Source organism: Cnephaeus nilssonii (genome assembly GCF_951640355.1).
Source record: "Cnephaeus nilssonii genome assembly, chromosome: 2".
Lineage (NCBI taxonomy): Eukaryota > Metazoa > Chordata > Mammalia > Chiroptera > Vespertilionidae > Cnephaeus > Cnephaeus nilssonii.
This window is the reverse complement of record NC_137073.1, coordinates 49,370,305-49,390,090: the sequence shown is the minus strand read 5'-3', so window position 1 is coordinate 49,390,090 and position 19,786 is coordinate 49,370,305. Positions and strand designations below refer to the sequence as shown.

At 40.8% G+C, this 19,786-nt stretch overlaps 2 protein-coding genes across 6 annotated transcripts in view; one reads left to right on the top strand and one right to left on the bottom strand.

The window, feature by feature from the left end:
• Nucleotides 1-9,684, top strand: part of DCP2 (decapping mRNA 2) — an 80,117-nt gene extending 70,433 nt beyond the window's left edge. For all 3 annotated transcript variants that reach the window (XM_079784478.1, XM_079784477.1, XM_079784476.1), the window contains one exon: nt 178-9,684. In XM_079784478.1, the coding sequence (XP_079640604.1) occupies nt 178-341 (164 nt within the window). In that variant the 3' untranslated portion in view covers nt 342-9,684. The remainder of the gene's footprint in view (nt 1-177) is intronic.
• Nucleotides 9,685-9,779: 95 nt separating this feature from the next.
• The window catches only part of MCC (MCC regulator of WNT signaling pathway), a 378,683-nt gene continuing 368,676 nt past the window's right edge, over nt 9,780-19,786 (bottom strand). For all 3 annotated transcript variants that reach the window (XM_079784445.1, XM_079784447.1, XM_079784446.1), the window contains 2 exons: nt 16,730-16,852; nt 9,780-15,304 (listed from right to left, as the gene is read on the bottom strand). In XM_079784445.1, coding sequence (XP_079640571.1) covers nt 15,124-15,304; nt 16,730-16,852 — 304 coding nt within the window. In that variant the 3' untranslated portion in view covers nt 9,780-15,123. The remainder of the gene's footprint in view (nt 15,305-16,729; nt 16,853-19,786) is intronic.

The following is a 19,786-nucleotide window of genomic DNA, read 5'->3' as shown; positions in this document are numbered from 1 at the left end:
GACTGAGGTTAAGATTTTGAATGTTTGTGTGGAAATAAGTAATAACAGGTAATACTCAGAGTGTGGGAGATATAAAGGAATTTATCATCATGTACAGTATATTTTTAACAAAAGGTAAAGGGCAGTATTTTATTTCTTATTCATTACTGAGCTTATTTCTTTTGTATTTTAACACAGATGCTGCATATGACTTACCTTGCTCTGGTGAAGACCAGTTGTTAGAACATGCTGAGGGACAGACTGTGGCATGTAATGGACATTGCAAGTTTCCCTTTTCATCCAGAGCCTTTTTGAGTTTCAAGTTTGACCATAATGCTATAATGAAAATCTTGGACCTTTGAGAGCAGCAGATGTGTTGTGGAAGTTCCAAGAGCCAGAGACTTGTTGCATTTGAGTGGGTGTCTCTCTGAGCCTTACCTTTCTCAGGTGTTTTAAAGAAATGCAGGAAGGCAATGATGTTTCTGAGGAGATGATTTTCCGTGCAAGAGAGAGAAAAGAAAGAAACATGAATTTGGACTGTAAATGCAGTTTTATAAACTTTTATACAGGTGTACCTTTTCAGTGTTTGGCTAATGAATTTAAGTTACTTTTTATGAGGGCATTTTTTTCTATGAGGGTTTTTTTTTATATTCTGATCAAGAAAATAGTGTTTGAGTTATCATTAAGTAAATGGAAATGCTCTATCTACTCACTTTAGTTTCCTTACATTGAAATTTTAAAAGAAACAAGGTATATAATTTGTTAAACATAAAAGCTGAAATATCATGAAGTCGAGATTGCAGGTCATCTTTGGTTTCATTTTGTGAAAAAAAATTTTTTTTTAAATTTCTTTATTGATTAAAGTATCACATATTTGTCCTCATCCCCCCATTCCCATCCCACACCCCTCCCCACACATGCCCCCACCCCCCTGTTGTCCTTAACCATTGGTTAGGCTCATATGCTTGCACACAAGTCCTTTGGTTGATCTCTCCCCTTTACCCCCACCCTCCCCTACCCTCCCTCTGAGGCCCGACAGTCTGATCCATGCCTCCTTGTTTCTGGGTCTGTTCTTGTTCATCAGTCTATGTTGTTCATTATTTCCCCTAGATGAGTGAGATCATGTGAGTTTCTTTACTTCTAACCACACTTAGGTTCTTTAATCCTCCTCTGCTTGAAGTTTAGTTGAAAGGTTTTTAGAGCCAGCATCTCCTATATAATGTTCAAAATGAACTCCCTTAGCCCTTCATTTAAGGACCCAGTTCTCAAGGGACTGGGTTGTTGGGTGGGGAGTTGCTGCTCTAATTTTGCATTGTGCTGCATACAGTCAGTAAACCTGTGAGGCTGCTGGAGAGTGGGTAGCAGAGAGCATGGCAGCTGGGACGCAGCAGCTGCCTTTGTTAGGTCTTCATCCTGACGCCAGCTCTTTAGTGTTGTACAATTATTTTGTTTTTGTGAAGATATATTCTATATAACGGTTGTGTAAATAAGTATGGAATACTGACATTATTAGGTTTTACATTGCATCTCAGTGTTGATCTCTGGAAACAGATGTTGTATTTGGTTCCAATTTGCAGTAGTAAGAGACTGACTTGCTTTTATTAGCATGCTGAAGCCCCTGGGTGATGGAGTGAGAATGGAAGGGGTGTGCAGTGTACCCAAGTACAGATAAAGCCTCTCTCTGGGGGAAGATCAGAACATGAAATTAACATACATAACTCACTTCTAGGAATGTATTTTGCGTCTTCAGGATTTGTACATCCAAATAAGGATGGCAGTGCCCATTTTAAGAATTTCAGCTATAATTAAGGACAATCACCTGGGCTTTAAGGGGGCTTTAGTGTTTGGGCTATTTCTGACCTCAATGAAGGTAATTCTTTGTGGGGGGTGGAGGAGTGGGAGCATATGCGTGCGTGTGCATCTGTCATGTGGGTTTTAAAAATCGTTTTTACATGTGGTATCCACAAAATATATATCTGCTTGTAAATTTTATTGTAGAAATCTTTATTCTGTATAGGTAGCCTATTAGGGGTTCATGTAACCAATGGGACTTTCAAAAGAAATGCTATTGTAAGGAATTTACTTGGCATTACTTTGCTTTAGCTGTTAGATGGCTTGATTTTAAAGGAGAAATTATATTTATTAATGAAAGTCACCCCCTTGGTGCTAAGCAGGAGAATTCACAATTGCAGCATTGTGTTTAGCATAAGGTTATTTACAATCCTGCATCTTTTAATGTGACAAATTTGTGAATCCTTCTGTGACTTCTTAAAAAATATGTTTTATGATTGTGTTTGGAAGTTCTTACTCTTCTTTCCAGAAATACAACTGCTTTGCTTGGGTCTCCTTGAGCCATATTTATAGTTGGTCCCAGCATTCCAGATTTCTGTTCAGTTGTTAAGGGAGTGAAACTTCGTTTGCCTGATAGTTAAATCATTTTCACTCATTTACTGTCATCTGGAAACCATTTAATTTTTAGTGTTTTTTATGTTTTTTCTTTTTAAGTGAGTACTATACCATGGTCAGTCTGGTGCCTAGATTTGGATTTTTCAGCTCTCAATACTAAAGCAAAAGAGATTAGAGTTAGTTATCAGAAGTGTGTCTAGTAGTGTTGAGCCTTTCAAGAACCAACAAATTATCTCTTCAGTGATGGTGGTTTAGCCATAGCTCAATGTTACTGCTTTGTACTGCTTCACTCATGCACTGTGGAGCAAAATAGGTATTGTGGGGATGGTATTTTGATAATTTAAGGCTTTAGCTATCTTGAGTTTGAGATAAAAAAATGTTAAAAGATGTGAGTAAAGTTTGTTTGTGATGTGATTAAACTATGCAGAAAATGTGTAAGTTGGATGTATCTGCTTTATGTACATCTGCTATACTTATTCCCTCGAACCTGTGTATTAGTTTCTCAGTGTTCAGGTTTCCTTGAGAAAGGCCATGCTTAGCACAGAGCTAGATTTCTCCTTTGAGAAATGATAGCATGGTCTGAAGAAATCAAGTGATAAAGAAGTGTGCTGAATATGCAATAACTTAACTTTTGTGTGCTGCATTTTAAGCTATATAAGAGTAGTTTTGTTGGCTTCATATTATGTTTATGTCTTTGAATCCATTTTTTAAATGTTCTTATGTTCCAACCTTATATGTTCCAAGGTTCAGTGCACTGTGAATCTTTTATTTTTAAAATTTTGTAGGTGCTTTTATATATAAGTGTAATGATTGGTAAGATGTTAAATGAATTGTTTTTTGTACTTAACTATTGTAATCCAAAAGATAGGGGTATGGTTTACACGTTTTTATTAAGAAATAGCAAGTTAATGGTTTTATGATTTCAGATAGTGATGCTCTTCTGAGACATGAACATTTGAAGATGTCTGAGAACCTAATAGAATTCTTTTATGAGCATGAGTGAAATTTGATTGAAGATGTTTGAGAATTAAGTTGGATTTTCATACTAATATAGAAGGCAAGTCTTTGCTGTCAAAGGAACTGTGTTCCCTGTTTGCTGCTTTAAGCTTTGGAGATCCTTATTTTTCTATTAAATGCCAGTTAGTACAGATATTGAAGATATGTAGCAAAATTGATTTTATACTATGCTATAAGATTGGGTTGGTAGTTTGTCTTCTAGTAATTTGTTCAGTAGTCCTCATTTATCTGTAGCTTTGTTTTCTGTGGTTTTAGTTACCTATAAGCAACTGCGGTCTGAAAGTTATAAGTGGAAAATTCCAGAAATAAACAATTCATAAGTTTTAAATTGTGTGTTGTTCTAGTTTGCATGATGAAATCGCATGTTGTCCTGCTCCCTCCAGCCAAGGACTTGCATCATCCCTTTGTTAGGATCCATGCTGTATATGTTCCTGCTGCCCATCATTCAGTTAGTAGCCATCACGGTCTTCAGATTGACTGTCATGGTATCGCAGTGCTTGTGTTCAAGTGACCCTTATCCTATATAATAAAAGCCTAATATGCTAAGTGTCTGGTCGTCTGGATGGCCGTTCAACCAATCAAAGTGTAATATGCTAATGATATGCTAAGGCCTCTGAACCGCTTGCTATGATGTGCACTGACCACCAGGGGCAGACACTCCGACCAGTAGGTTAGCTTGCTGCTGGGGTCTGGCCGATCAGGATTGAACGAGATGGGCCGGACATGCCCTGGAGCCCTTCCACGGTCCCTCCCTGGCCCCTATCATGCACCGGTGGGGTCCCTCGGCCTGGCCTGCACCTTCTCCCAATTTGGGACCCCTTGGGGGATGTCCGAGAGCCGGTTTTGGCCCAATTCTGCAGGCCAGGCTGAGGAACCCCACTGGTGCACGAATTCGTGCACCAGGCCTCTAGTTTTACTTGATAATGGCCCAAAGCACAGGAGTAGTGATGCTGGCAACTTGGATGTGTCAAAGAGAAGTCGTAAAGTGCTTCCTTTAAGTGAAAAGATATGTATTTATAGGAAACAACATAGTGTACTTAGGGTTTGGTACTATCTGTGGTTTCAAGCATCCTCTGAGGATTTTGGAATGCGTCTCTGTGGATAAGTGGGGACTGCTGTAATATCACCTGAAAAGAACTCAAATCTAAGTGAAGAGCATCCTTCCAAAGGAATTAAATTCTTCTATAAAACTTAATATATTGTGATGGTCTTTAGAAATATTCAGGTCTGAGTGCATGTGTGCATTAAAAACATTTCATTACCTATTTTCTCATTTAACTTTTTTTTTTTGTGTGTGTGTGTGTCCAGTAGGTAGTTAACTTGAACAGTAAGGAACGAAGTCAGTTATAAAGTCAGCCAAGTAATTTTTCTTACTACTGATAAGAAAATCTCTTGGTTTTTTTATATTTTTGTATGGTTGGACTTTACTTTGCCTGCTCAGAGATTTTGTTTTGATTGACATCTGTTGTGTCTCAATTACTCTCTGAGGCAGTATTTCCTTTTTATATTAATCACTAGGAGCCCAGCTCGCAAAATCGCGTGGCCCCGCCCAGCCACCCGCCGCCCTGCCTTGACACCCGAACCTCTCCACGCAGAGCTCCAGCGTGCCTGGCCCAGTCCCCGGCCCCTCTGGCCTTCTCTGGCCGCTTCAAGCCCCACCCTCAGTCCCTCGAGTTGCCTTGGGCTGGTCCTGCCTCCTCCAGGTGCCTCCCAGCTTTCGCCCTGTCTCCGGAGCACGTGATAGGTTGTTATGTGTTATGACGTCCCGACCATTAGCATATTAGCTCTTTATTATTATGACTAGTAGCCCATTTGCAGGAAAATCCTGCAAGCAGCTGTTGCAGCAGCCGCGTGCGCTGCCGCTGCCGCCGCTTTTTCGGCCACCGCGCCTGCACCTGCTCGCCACTGCCACCCGCCCCACTCCGCCCTGTTCCACCCCGCTCCAACCCCGCCCGGGCTTTCCCTCTGGCAGCCACCTTGCTTTCCGCTTTTCCTCCCTCTTCCAAGTTGTCTTCAGTCTTCACTCCTCCCTCTCTCAGCGTATGCAAATTAACCGCCATCTTTGTTGGGTAATTTGCATACTCACCCTGATTGGCTGGTGGGTGTGGCTTTGGTGGGTGGGCATGGCTTGGGTGTAGCGAAGGTGCAGTCAATTTGCATATTACTATTTTATTAGGTAGGATAGTTATAAGGTCAGACTCATTAACATTTTTCTGATTGGAGAAAAAATAAGTGTTGCCTAGTAATTTTGACTTGGATTATCTTCTAGCCTATAGAAAGGGGCTCATGTATTGCTGTAACTAATGATCAATAAGACAAACTCTTATTTTGTCTGATGGTATCAATATCCTTTACCTTTAAGTACTTACCTGTCTCTAGGTAAACAGGTGTTAGTAGAACAAGTTTTGTTAAACTTTATTCCTGATAGCTTAGTAAAGCCTAGCTAGAGCTCCTCATTTTGTATTCTGTCCTAAGACTTTAAAGTGCTTTTGTATAGTTGCCAAACATTTTAAAAGTGAGATTATGATGGGCTTTCTCATTCCCTTTTTTCTTGGAATTGAGTTACTCTTAAAGTCTGTACACCTCTGTCACAACGATGGCAGATTGCCAGTGGCCAGGAAAGGGTCTGCCCATGCTTTCAAAGTAGAGTTCTGGATTGAATTTTCAAAAAATATGACAGGTTATTATTTTAGAATAAAAGTGCCCTAAAAGAAGAAGATAAGTTTAGTTGCTGTGCAGAGAGAGTATAAGGAAAAAAATTTAGAGGAGATAAATCAGTTCTCGAGTGCTTTATGATGTACTACACTAGAACTGTGATCACTGCTTACCCCAAGCAGAGTCTTAATAGTATGTGGCCATTACCAGGTGTTTTCTAGCTCTGGACAGTTCATTTATCCTACGTCAGTTGCCAAGCAATCCAGGAAATCTGAAGTAAATTTCCTCACTTTAAAGATCAGTGTTTGGGAGTCTGGTCCTTCCTGTGCTGACACTTTGCAAGTCCAGCCATACTGAAGTGCCCTGCTTTGTCACAGCAGCGTAACCCAGAGCACACACAGCCGTAGTCAGCCGTGTCATAGTCTCTTCTTGCGGAAGGTATACATTTGTCCTGTATGGTGATCCATTCCTTCCCATCTAGTTGCCTTGTGACTAACAGCATTTGCCATTGACATAGTAGTCTATATGTGGTTAGGGAAAACAGTAAAGCTACCTCTCGCGCATGGGAGTAGACTTGAAGGGCTGGCTTCCATGAGCTTAGTGGCTCAGAGTTGAACATAAAGTACAAAGAAGTATAAATAAAAAAAACTATAATAAAGAATGGAAGTCTTATATCTTGAGAAATGTTCATAATCAAACCTTTGATCTGGATCCCCAGATTAATAATTTTGCCAGTTAAAAGAGATTCCATTTGTCTTCAGTCTTCTGTGGTTAGCAGAGAGGCTGGTATGCTGTGGTAGCAGCTTGAAAGAAAAATCTAAAAGGCACTAACCTTGACAAGGTGTTTGTATTGATACTATAGTGCTGGTCAGGGGTGCTCTGGGGAAAGGGATTCAATATAGAAACCAATTGCCCTTGTTTATAATTTTGTTCCACATGGACCCTGTTCTTAGTAGACTAGTCTTTCAGTCCAGTGGGGGAAGAATAAGGCCCTGAACATAGATGTGCTGCTTTTTTGGTGGGAGGATTCTTGCAGGTGTTTGGGTGTTGTTTTAGTTACTGGCTTCTATCTGTTGTACCACATTAAGACCTGTTTTTTAATCCTTTTTCTTGGTATGATTAGCCAGGAAGAGGCCATTGAATCCCTTTCCCTACTCCCCCCACTCTTCTTATATTGTAGAAGAGTTTTTTTTTTTTTTTGTTTTAATTTGTGCTGCATACCTATGGTGAATCTGCACTCTGGGCATTTGTAAGCAGCGATAATGTCTTGCTTTTGAGAGTTGATCTCACTATGGTCCTTGAGCAGTAAGCACATTGGAGGGCTGTAGAAACCAGTGCTATTTTAAGTCTCGATATATGCCGTCAAATTGGGTTGGGAATAAAGAAAACATCTATGCATTTCTAGGGTGAAATGAGCAGTGTTCTGCAGGTCCTCAGTCTTTTAGAGGTCTTAGTTAATATTTCTAGGCTGTGGACTTTTTTTTTTTTAGATATTTCTTTTTTTTAAGGACATTTAAAAAAAATACTTTTATTGATTTCAGAGAGGAAGGGAGAGATAGAAACATCAATGATGAGAATCATTGATCGGCTGCCTCCTACACACCCCCTACTGAGGATCGAGCCCACAACCCAGGCATGTGCCCTTGACTGGAATCGAACCTGGGACCCTTCAGTCTGCAGGTTGATGCTCTATCCACTGAGCCAAACTGGCTAGGGTGGCTGTAGACTTTTTAAGGTAGAATTTAGCAATTTAATCTGTTTTTAATTAATTGAATCTGATGTCCTAAAGCAGTCTATAGCTACAAAGCATGGAGTGAAACATTTGCGGCACAAATCTACATTTAGTCATTTCTCAAGCTTTAAGTAGTTAGCTAGTTCTTTGTAAAATGATATCTTGGCTTATGCTTTTGTAATATTTAGGAATAAACTATGCATGGCAGCAAATGAAAGCAAAGGTTTGCAATGGTGAATGAAATTGGGAGAGGCAGTAATTCTTCCTCAGCAGTTGGGGTAGATGTGCTGATATAGTGAGTAGCTGTGGACTGGCACTCTTCATGTACTTTACCTAGGATATGTACGGATGGAAAAGCACAGAGCACATCTCCCCACTGTCCTAGGGCACCACGATCTTTATGTTCATTTTGGGTTTGTGTTTGCATCTTGCACAAGTATCTTTTAGTTTCAAATGCAAGTGTCCAAAGAACTGTGTCTTTAATGTTACTTTTTGCGTATATTTCACTTTGGAGTTAGGACAGGAGGCAGCTAACCTGACTTCTGTTTGATAAATATTACAAACTCTTTCTTCAATAACAAACAGGCAAGGAAAATAAAATCATGAACTATTTTACATACATATATTTGTGTATATACATATATATATATATATTTCCTTATTGTTTTTGAAGTTTGCTTATTGACTTAGTACCTTATAAAATTCTTTGGTAGGTACTGACTCATACAATTCAGATTGTTGATTTTACTTGTTGGCTTTAATTAAAATTTCAAACCATCTTTTTTCAGAATAAAATGATTAATCAAATGGAATTATAATTCATGTATTACCTAACTTTAGTGAAATCTATGTATCTTTCATCTAAGCAAAATAAGGGCATACTCTTTAGTTTGGATGGGAAAGGGAGTTAAGAATTCACTTCTTTTTATACCCTGCCTATTTCCAAAACAAGATATGAACAAGTGTTTTTTATGCTGTGAGGACTAGATAACATTCATGGAAAATATGTAGTCCTAAAATAATTTCCTTGGGAATAGTTTTAGTCTGAAAAAGGTGAAGACATTTATGCTGAGCCATGTTAAACAAATAATTGTATTTAGAACTTAAAAAGCTGGCAAAAAAATTGATGAAATGATTTAAGTATATGATATTCAATTGAGAAAACTGTACTTTAGAATAAATGTGATAACTAAATAGATTTGTAAATGTTATTCAATAATCATTTTTTTTATGTGAAATTTAACATTTAAATTTTGCCTTAATAGCATCATTTCATTACTTTATCTTAGGGCATTTTAATGTTTGCAGAAAGACTATGTAAGTACACTTTACATTAGAGTTATTCTTTCTATGGTAGTAATGAAATTCTTGGTGCTTGTTTTGGTTAATTGTCAAACATTCAGGGAGAGCAGAAATGGAACCCCCAAATACCTGTTGGGTTCACCATGTAGTTATATCAGTTGATACTTTAGAATGGATTTATTACATCCTGGTTGAACAGTAGCTTTGTCTCTTTCCCTTAGTGTTAATGACTGTTTTTCATTTATATTGGGTGTAACTATCATAAAGGAAGACTCAAGTTTATGAACTGGGAGTTTAAATGTTTGCAGGATTACTGCACTTCCAAAGTTGACTAGAAATGCCAGCTGTCCTCTCCACTGAGAGAATGAACAAATTCCTATGTGTTGTTATGTTCTTTTTGAAAGCGTTTTGATGTAACACCAATTTAGAAATTACAGAATACAATTTGAATAATGGAAGGTTTTATTTGTAATTTAAAACTTTTTTTTTTTTAGTTGATTGTTCAAATACTGGCTTTCTGTAAAAACATTATCGTGTTAAATTTTGACTGTAGTGCAATACTAATAAATTTGCTGCTTGGGCAGTTTTACTTACTACCTTTTAATTTGCTTTCTGCTATTACTTGTTATAGGTTCCATGTTGCTCATATTATGGTTGCATCTCTTTGGACCAATAAGAAATGATAAGTATAAGATAAAGGTATGTTTATCTGATAGGAAGAAATATTAAACTGTAGAATGTCTCTGCAATGAAAATAAAGAACTGGTATGTATTTTCTTTCTCAACAAAATTACAGTTTGGTTGTTGAGTATGAGTTAGATACATAATCTCGCAATTCTTAAATTGTTCCAGAATCAAGTTTTTAATACTTGACAGTCCTTGGATCTCAGGTTAGAAAGAAATACATTCTCTTCTACAGATCTCAATAATATTTTTATTTTATTTAAAATATTGAGAGTGACCAAGGTATTACACCCTAGTCAGAGGTACTTTGCTTTGAGATAGTGAGAACTGACATATTGCAAAGCTGGTTGCCATCCTTTCTTGTAGTCATGTATGACTTCCTTGTATTTCCAATTCTTGATTATATTCCCCATTTCAGTGATGTTTTAAAAGGAAAAGAAAATCCGTTAATAACTTCCCATTCATATTAAACTTGAACAGGCTGCCAAATAGAAATTTGGTGATAAATGAGGTTTCTTTGGCTGTTTTAACCTAACTATAGTCTGTCTTCTAGTCCCGCTTTGACTAGGGCTGTGATTTGGTGTGAACCCCACAGATCTGATATTTACATGTTAGACAAACAGTATTATGGAAGGACAGCCTTTCCCTTTAATGAACACAGTTCCAGTACATCATGGAATTAGAAATATTTATTCAGAATATAAGAATGTTTGTAAAATATTATAAATGTCTCTGTATAAATAAATGGAGATTTTAAAAAACAATTATATATCAAAGAACACAAAGTAGCTATTTTACAGCCGCTAATAAAATGAAAGGCATCTAGAAACATTTAAAGCATACAAATGAATAATCTACAAGGTATAGTACAGGGCTAAGTAGCAACTGTAAAATGAGACTTTTAGTACAAACAGTAGAACAATACTGACAGAGTTAGTCACATGTGCTTTAATAACTGATAGTACATTCAAGCAGGTTTTTCTAATAATTCAAGTGGTTTAAAAGTAGCACATTTTCAAATAGGAAACAAATCTCATGCAAAGTAAGTCTTGACAATGTCTAAAAACTTATCAGAAGTAATAAAGGAACATGTTTCATTATCAAAGCAGATTATTAGGGTCCTTTTCTTTTTTCACTTGGCAGTCCTAACGTGAACACTATAAGTGAGTACCAGGAGTTCTACAAACAGAACATTTTCCACATGGATTTAATTTGCAGAAAGTGCAAAAGTGAATGTAGACCAGGAACAACTACGCTTGTCATCAGTATGAATATGGGGGAATTTTGTATATAGCTTGTTCTATTCTGCTGAGCTGATATTTCAGATGATTATTGGATCAGTGATTTTGTATCTACCTCGACTATGGAAAAATCAAGTACTGTCGGTGAAGTATATGGTTATCCAATAGTATTTGTTGTTCCTGGAGCAGAATGATTTCTTATCAAGGTCACATGCAAAATCTTAACTAAAAATGTAATTGTTGTCTATATGTGGAACTAGCTTCCTTTACACAGGATTTAGCAAAACAGCTGCTATTCAAACTTGTACCTTTTTCTACTTGTTTATATTTTTACAGCCATTTAGTGATAATTCTAATTCCAGTTATATGCTTTAGGCTTTTTATATCTGTTAGTGACTACAAATATAGTCAGGCAGAAAGTAACTTTAAGTGTGTGAAGCAGGAGGAACTGCAGAAGGTGGCATGTTCAGGGCTAACTTCAACCTGGCCTGTAGACACGAAGTTTCAGTCATCTAGAACAGGATTTGGGTAAACTTTAGTGAGAACTGGGAGTGCAGCAAAGGCATAATTTTTGTTTTGTAACAAGTTTTGTCACTTACAAAGTAGTGCCCAGCTTCTGAGCACTAGTAAGTTTGTAAGCCTCAGTGAAAGGTGGTGATTGTATTATTTCTTGACAAATAAGACATTCTGTAGATAAAATGAAAAATAATTATATATGATTTTTTAGTGTCACCTACTATAGAAAAAACAAAAATGTTATTTATGTCTGCCCCACCCCAATGCAAAACCTAATCATCAGAGACCTTGCTCCCCTTTTGGCCTCTAGAAACTAACTGTAGCTCTGTTTGCTGCATCAAGAAATAGATGCAGCTGTAAGCTTAGTGAACATGATGAAATTTTCACTTTAGTTTCATGGATGAGCCATACTCCTAGTTATGCATTTTGCACATCACTCTGAGGTTCCTGCAAAGTACTGCTCAGAGGAAAACTCAGTAAGAAGGGCATGCACCTCAAAGGAGAATTAAGCAATTATGTTTAACTGGTACTTAATTTCCAGTTTCAAGCACTGGATATTAACTTCAGAAACCTGACATGCCAGCAGATGAGAGTGAGTATGAAACAGTTAATTACCTGCATTGGCAATGCTGAGACACCTTGTAATTCCTCTGGGGCTCGAGGGCATGATGAGTGTCAGCTGTCTGATGACAGCTATTTAATCATGAATAACTTTTGGTGAAAGTCTCAAAGAGGAATCTTACCACCTACAGGTCTGTGGCATGGCAGTTTTGGTAGCTGGAGCACTTGGGGCTTGGCAGACATCAGATATCGTTGGTAGGCCCACTTAGACGTTGATGGTACTACAGTAGAATTCTCTTATCTGATTTTTGCCTCCATTCAGCAGCGGGCAGGAACTACACTCAAGAAAACTGTGAAATGGGTCTTTTCTTCCCATGCCCATTGCTCTAAGGGACAAAGACTGAACTCTGAACAGAGAAGTTAACTGCCTAAAAGGGGTAAGAAACCACTGGGAGAAAACAGTTAAAAATACGAAGATCTAAAGGTTTTTTGTTTTTTTTTATATCCCATACAAGTTAGAATTAAGAACATTGTTTTACCCCTGATGGAGATGTTAATATAAACCAGCTTCTATTTAGGAAGAATAATTCAGCTTATAAAAAAAGGAAAATTACCCAGGCACCTGCAATCATTTAATGATCAATTCAGTTTGAGTAGGCCCCACAATTAGCATAACCAAGTGCCTGTTGGTTCACCTTCAACAAGGAGTATTTGAAAAATACAAGGAAAGGAAATCAACTATTTAATGATAGCTTTTTTATTCTACACATTTATAAAAGTAACAGTTTTACTGGGGAATAGTTTCACCTACTCAACACATATTTAAAAAGTATTATATTGAAGTATAAACTCAGAATGAGGCCAGGTAGTTTCAGTAATACAGGGGCTCTTAATGGAAGAGCAAAGACCTTCTGGTCTGGAGGGGTTACATGAACTAACCCTACAAGGATGGGTTCTCTGTTTAACTTGGAGTGAGAATGGTAGACAGGCCAGCAGACAGGACTATTCCTGTGTCAGAAAGCCATGAATACATGCCCAGTTTGCTTAGAGGAGGACATTCCCCTAGGCCAGTGGTCGGCAAACTCATTAGCCAATAGAGCCAAATATCAACAGTACAACGATTGAAATTTCTTTTGAGAGCCAAATTTTTTAAACTTAAACCTCTTCTAACGCCACTTCTTCAAAATAGACTCGCCCAGGCCGTGGTATTTTGTGGAAGAGCCACACTCAAGGGGCCAAAGAACCGCATGTGGCTCGTGAGCCGCTGTTTGCCGACCACTGCCCTAGGCAAGCTGGAAAAATGGAGAAAACTGATTTTTGGACATACTTTTCAGCCAAAACATTTTCCTTGTGACAACATGAAAATTTACCCTAAGAGTAAAAATTGATTTTTAAAAATCACACGAACCAGCTTGTGGTAGACTCATAACCGGAGGAGGAACCAGCAGGCACTTTCTTAGTGACCTAAGCACCCACAAGCTGGTCCTTCCAGACCGATGCCAGTTGACTTTTTTTGAAGATTGGGCAGCCTCACTGCTTACCTGAGAAAGTTGGTTGCTTTTGGGATAAAACTCTGCCCTCCAAGGTGGTGGCTAGAGTGTCCTTGTCCATTGTGCCGAAGGCTAAGGACCTAGATTCATGTTCTCTGAAAACAGACATTTAGCTTGGGGATGTAATTACCTGTCATAAGCAAAACTGTGGCATTGGGGTGGACCTTAGGTACTATAGAATAAATGGCAAGTGGTCCTTGAAAATAAAATGTCTCTGTAGGGCAACTATAGAAAGAAAGTGAAAGGGTGAAGGTTACAGTAGGAAAGGAATAATGAATTTAAGATGGAAGCCCTTCCTGAAAGAATTCAGGTACTTTGGTCCTGCCCTGTCACCATTTTGTTGAGATTTAACCTGTTTAAGCACCATATGCTAACCATCACCAAGTCTTGGGGGGGAGAAAAGGAGGCCTCAAGGACCAGTCCCTCACCCCTGCCCTTCATAGCCTCGGGAGCGGAGTCGAACTGGCAGGTCAGTAGCAATCTCTTAAATGGGTGGGATCAGCCTGTGAAACTATCTGCTCAGGGTCCTGGCTCTTTCCTTTACAGAAATTAGAGGCAGGTCCAGAGCTACATATAATTTGTGGATGAACTTTGATTCATGCAAATAGCAATTATGTAGTGCTCTGGGGTGGGTGGAAAGTACTAAAAATGTTCCTCTGAAAAAAATTAGGTAAAATTTTAGTTCCAATACACGTATCAACAGGATTCTGTCAGCGCCAAGCCTTGGCTGTTGATAAGGCTCCACTTGGTAGGGGCAATACCAAAGTCAGAAGAGAGCTCCCTACCTCCACGATGAGAGCTGAAGGCGATTTCATTCTTCCATACAGAATTGTTCAGGCACAGGCCTGTGCCTGCTTTACCTATAACTTCATATCTGGGACTGAAACACCTATCTGCCATTTTCCTGTAATCTGCCTCCCAGAGCATCTCTGAGTGGCAGCCTGTGTCTTAGAGTTGACGCGTGGGACTTGAAAACCAAAACCTTCTTGCAGTAAGCAAATCTAGATATGTAGGCCCCCTCCCATTCCCCTGTGTATGCCAGTTTTTCCCTGGAGGAGGACGAAAGAGGAGAAATCGGGATGCCAGAGGTAAGGTCACTGTCTGCCAAACAGAAGGAAAGAGTGGAAAATCCAATAAGACAAATGCCTGGGACACCACTGACGCAGGAAAGGCGGGAGCGTGACAGAGCCGTGCTGGAAGCAGCAGCAAGGCCTGCTGAGCATGGCACACACAGCGGGTATTTACATGCGGCCCATGGGCCGGTGGAGGAGCAGGATCCTCGGGATGTGGTCTGTACAGTGTCACCAGGGACGCTCACCTCCAGGGCTGAGTTCACGGCACTCCGTTGTCCTAGTGCTGACCTACCTGCCAATCGTCCTTAATTTCCCCAGCAGGTACTCTGTCACCTGGAGCCCTTCTCTCTTCGGTGACCTGCTATAATTTAGCTTCCACCGGTAGGACGTTGGTGCCCGAGTGCCAATTAAAGTGAAGTTTCATTGGTGTGAGGCCGGGAGTTCTCCTCCTCCAGCAGAGCTATTCTTTGCTTGAGCATCCTTACTTGGGTCTCATGTCTCTCCACCATGGCCATCATCTGAGACTCCAGCTTCTTGAGTTTGTTTTGATGCTTCTTCTTTGCTTTCTCATAGGCAGCCACCAGGTTGCTATGTGGGAACAGAAGGGAATGAGATGGAAGATTCACCTGAGATAGCACTGAGACACACATACACTATCTTGTCCCCTGGGTAGCCAGGTCCAGTCAGCACTGCTCCGAAGAACAGGTCACTCAGCCTCTCAGTAAGAATCTGAAGTCAAGTGGTTGGTATTTCAACGCTCACGGCCATGCATCTCTTGGCTTAACCATGACGCATTCAGCTCGACTGCTAGAGGCTTGTCACTAATGTATTAGCAGAGATTTAAAACCAACAATCCAAAATAAGCAGAAAGGGAGCTGAAGTCCAGAAATCTGTCATTTAAATACAAATACTGTGTCTGTTTGTTGTTCATGGCTGCCTGCAACAGACGGTCAAGTGTTCGCTACAGGAAAGAGTGTCTCACACACTAGTGTAGACCAAGAACCTCACCTGGGATGAGGGCAGAGTGGCTGGACAACTTCCTGTTATTCTGTGGACTGGTGGGATTCAGAGCACTCAGGCCAGAAGCTAACGCCAGCCAGACAAGAGTAAAATACAGGCCTCTGTGAACTGTCCCCGCTGGGAGCCCGTGAAGAGAGGGCAGGTTGAGCCCAGGGCTAGGTAAGTCCCGGTGCCCTCTGTCTCCAAAGCAGCACCCCATGTGCATTCAGATTCTCCTGAGAGCCTTTTTTTGGGGAGGGGGGTTGTGAGGTCCTGTATTTTCTACCTACTGTGGAAGCTGAATTTCTTGATCTATTTCAAAACATATTGTTGCCAGGAGAAGCAGTTGTGAGGTTCTAGCTGTCTTCTATTAAACCAGATACTAGCAATGTGCAAAATTGTAAAAACAGTACCACTCTATTTTTTTGTAAAATAAGTTATTTTTAAAATAAAGGCCATGTGTGTTACAGGTAAATAATGTATATTTTTAAGTAAATGAATAAAAACTTGAAAAAAATTGTGTTTCAGTTTCTAAAATGAGAAATGTCATTAGATAGATAAAGGACAAAGCTCTTTGCAGTCCTCAGTTTTTTATGAGTATAAAGGGGTCCTGAGCCCAAAAAGTTCGAGACTGCTGTCTCAGAGCAACGCTTCCTAAAACGTTCCCACTGGGCAGTAAATGTTGCTCAAATAAAAGGTCTGGCGCCAATTTTGTTTGGGAAACATTGGCATAAACACAAATAGGTTTCTAAAAAATTGCATGCCTTCTCAGAACTTTACTGTATGGAGTAAGAGGGGACAGACCACACATTCTGTGCTGCATGTCCCGAACACTTGGCTCAAGGCCGTGTCTTTACCCAGCATTTCTCAGGTTTCTGTGGGCGGTGGGACGTTGTGCCGCAGGGAAGACCAGGCTCTGAGAAGGGCAGGCAAGGACTTGCCATTCTCAAGTATGGCTCCCAGTAATTATGGAAACATCCTCCCTGGTGTGAGTTCACAAGCAAAGGGGTTTACCTGTTGGCTCTCTTCAAGTCATTCACAAACTCCGCTGATTGCTGGTGGCGGATTTCACTGCTCTTGGTGAGTCTTTCCAAGGCACTCACCAACTCCTGAACTCTGGACTTTAACTTCTTTTCTCTGTCATGGAGAGAGCATGCCAAGAGTAACGAGATGATGATGGAGTGGCTACTGCCCTGGAAGTGTTTAGCCTGCCAAGTCAGGAGGTGGTACGAAAAGGAAGAGAGTTCCCCTTTCCCCTCAGTCTGAACACCTCACTCTGCACTCCCGAAGGCCGGTTTGAGCCTGCTTCCTTTAACGATAAGGCCCTTCCAGATGGAGAAACTGAGCTAATCGAGAAATTCCCTGTCTCCCTCTCTACACTCTTCCAAGTGTCCTAAGCATATCCTGAACCTTTCGGATTCAAGAACAGAAACCTCTGCTCTGGGCAGCCTGCCATGGACAAATCCCGACTCATGGAAATCAACATGAGCCTACCTTGCAAAACAAAAAGGTCGAGTAGAATCAGTATTACTCTCATTTCAAAGGTCCTTGTTTCCCTTGTAAGTATTTAGATTATGTTTGCACTTTCATTTGACTCCCCATCTCCTAAGTTAACTGCCTCTGTCACTCAGTGTCCTTGCGTGGTGTCACACGTCACACCATGCTATGACTTGGTTTATGTATTTGAGCTCCACAAGCTCCCCACCGGCATGCAGGCTCTGGGGTTGCAAGGATCTTACTTGGTTTGGTTCCCCATGTGTCCCCAGTACTGAGCACCATACCAGGGGTGGAAGGTAGGGGAGGGTGGGCAGTTTCTCAGCGACAATGGTTAAAACCCCTTCAGAACAACTCACTGAAGATATTGGTTCCCTGGAACAAACTAAGAAACCAGAATTTATGGAAGAAAGTCCTAGAAAGATCACTGTGAGTGTGAGGAATGTGAATTAGCATGATCATTTTGGAAGGCAACTTGGCAGTATCTAGCAAAATGAAAAATGAACACATTCCTTGGCTAAGCAACTTGATTTCTAGGAATTTTTCTTAAAGAGGTAGTGTAGGTGCTGAAAGACACACGATCACAGTTACATTCACTTAAGCATCCTATATAATAAAGCCTAATATGCTAAGTGTCTGGTTGGCCGTTCAGCCAATCAAAGCGTAATTTGCTAATGATACGTTAAGGCTGCTCAACCACTCACTATGATGTGCACTGACCACCAGGGGGCAGATGCTCTGACTGGTAGGTTAGCTTGCTGCTGGGGTCCAGCTATGGGGACTGAGCAAGATGGGCCAGACATGCCTTGAGCCCTCCCATGGTCCCTCCCTGGCTGGCCAACCTCTCCTGTCTCTTCCTGGACCTGATGGTGCACTGGTGGGGTCCCTCAGCCTTGCCTGTGCCCTCGTAATCCAGGACCCCTCGAGGGATGTTAGAGAGTGGTTTTGGCCCAACCCCACAGGCCAGGACAAGAGACCGCACTGGTGCACCAATTCATGCACTGGGCCTCTAGTTGGCTATAACAGCTTAGGGGGGTGGGTGAAGGGGCGGGTAGCCAGGTTAGGGTATGTCTACCATTCTGCAACCGAAAAAAGTGCAGATCGAAATGCATTAGCATGATGTCTGATAAATTGTCAAGTAAAAAGGAAGAGTTCTATTGGATGCCATTTTTGCAGAAACACTAAAAATCTGATATACTAATAATAGATCAGAAGGCTAACCACCACTCCGCAAAGGTTAATGCACATAAGAGGGATGGCAGAAGGCTTTCATTGTCCACTCGTGCATTGCTTGAAATTTTTACAACTCATGCTTTTGTCAAGTATGTGAGCTCTATGCTTCCTGTGGGAGGGGCAGGGAGGTGACCTCGGGGGGAGGACTCAGGAGATGGTTCAGTGGCTCTCTAATCTTAGTTTCTGCCTCCAGCGAGTCAAGCTTCCCAAACAGTTAATAGAGGAATTGCAACACAAAACCCCGGCCTGCTTTGTGAGGGAGGTTGAAGGGGAAAGATCTTTCAAAGTGAAGCCTAGCCACCAGCCCCTCAATCCCCAGGGAGGCCTCCCTACCACCAAGGATCCCTGCAGAGTCTTGCAGCAAAGTGGGTCCCACCTGCTGGGGAAGGTGGGTTTTTCTGGGGCCCTAGCAGCCACCAGGAAATTTGGTTGCAATTCCTACAGGAATCTGAGAGTGGCACTATTTCCTACCAGAAGGGTGACCGGTGTCTGTCGCCCTCCTTCCCTCTCTTACTGTTCTCCTTAGCCTTCCTGCAAGGCTGAGGAAGGGTAGAACATGAACTATCCCCCTGCCCCCATTTCCCTCTGGCTAAAGTAATTAAAATAATTTTTTAAAAATAGGGAAGTGTTATTTCTCCTGCATTTTGTTACTGTTTTCCTTTCCATTCTAAAGTTAATAGTGCAAATGGAAAAAAATGATGACAAGAATTAAAAATGTCCCCATGAACTCAATAAATTCGCAACAAAAAAAAACTGCTCAGAGCAATACCATTATTCTCCACCCCCCCCCCATTCATATCCCTGCCTCACCCCGCATACAGGGAGAATATGGGACCCCCAACAAAACAAAGGGCTTCCTTCCCTAGTGCCCAGGCCGCTGAGACGCCAGAACCCAGCGAGGCCCTCACAGACCCTGCCCAACAGGATCAGGGAGGGGAGCCACTGCCAGGAGCTGAGAACGGTCTATAAGAGCTCCCTAGGCCTCAGGGATGGGAGTGAACTGCTCCTATGAACTACAGGACAGTAGGATGCCAGTTATTTAAAGATATAAAGGCAGGCTAACCCTCATGTTTAAACCTCAAATGCGGGCTACTTTACCTGTTTTCCTTTGAGTGAGGCAGGAGTCTGCAGTAAAAGTCCTGTCCCCATTGTTTCTCATTTGGACTGAAACAAACACTAAACTACTGAGAACAGCTCTAGACCCACAGACATGTGCTGAGTCCAAAATGGGATGTGCAGAAAATACAAAATCCACACTGGGATTTGAAGATTTAATACGGAAAAAAAAAAGACTAAAATACTGCAATAATTTAAGAAATACTGATTACGTGTTGAAATGGTAAT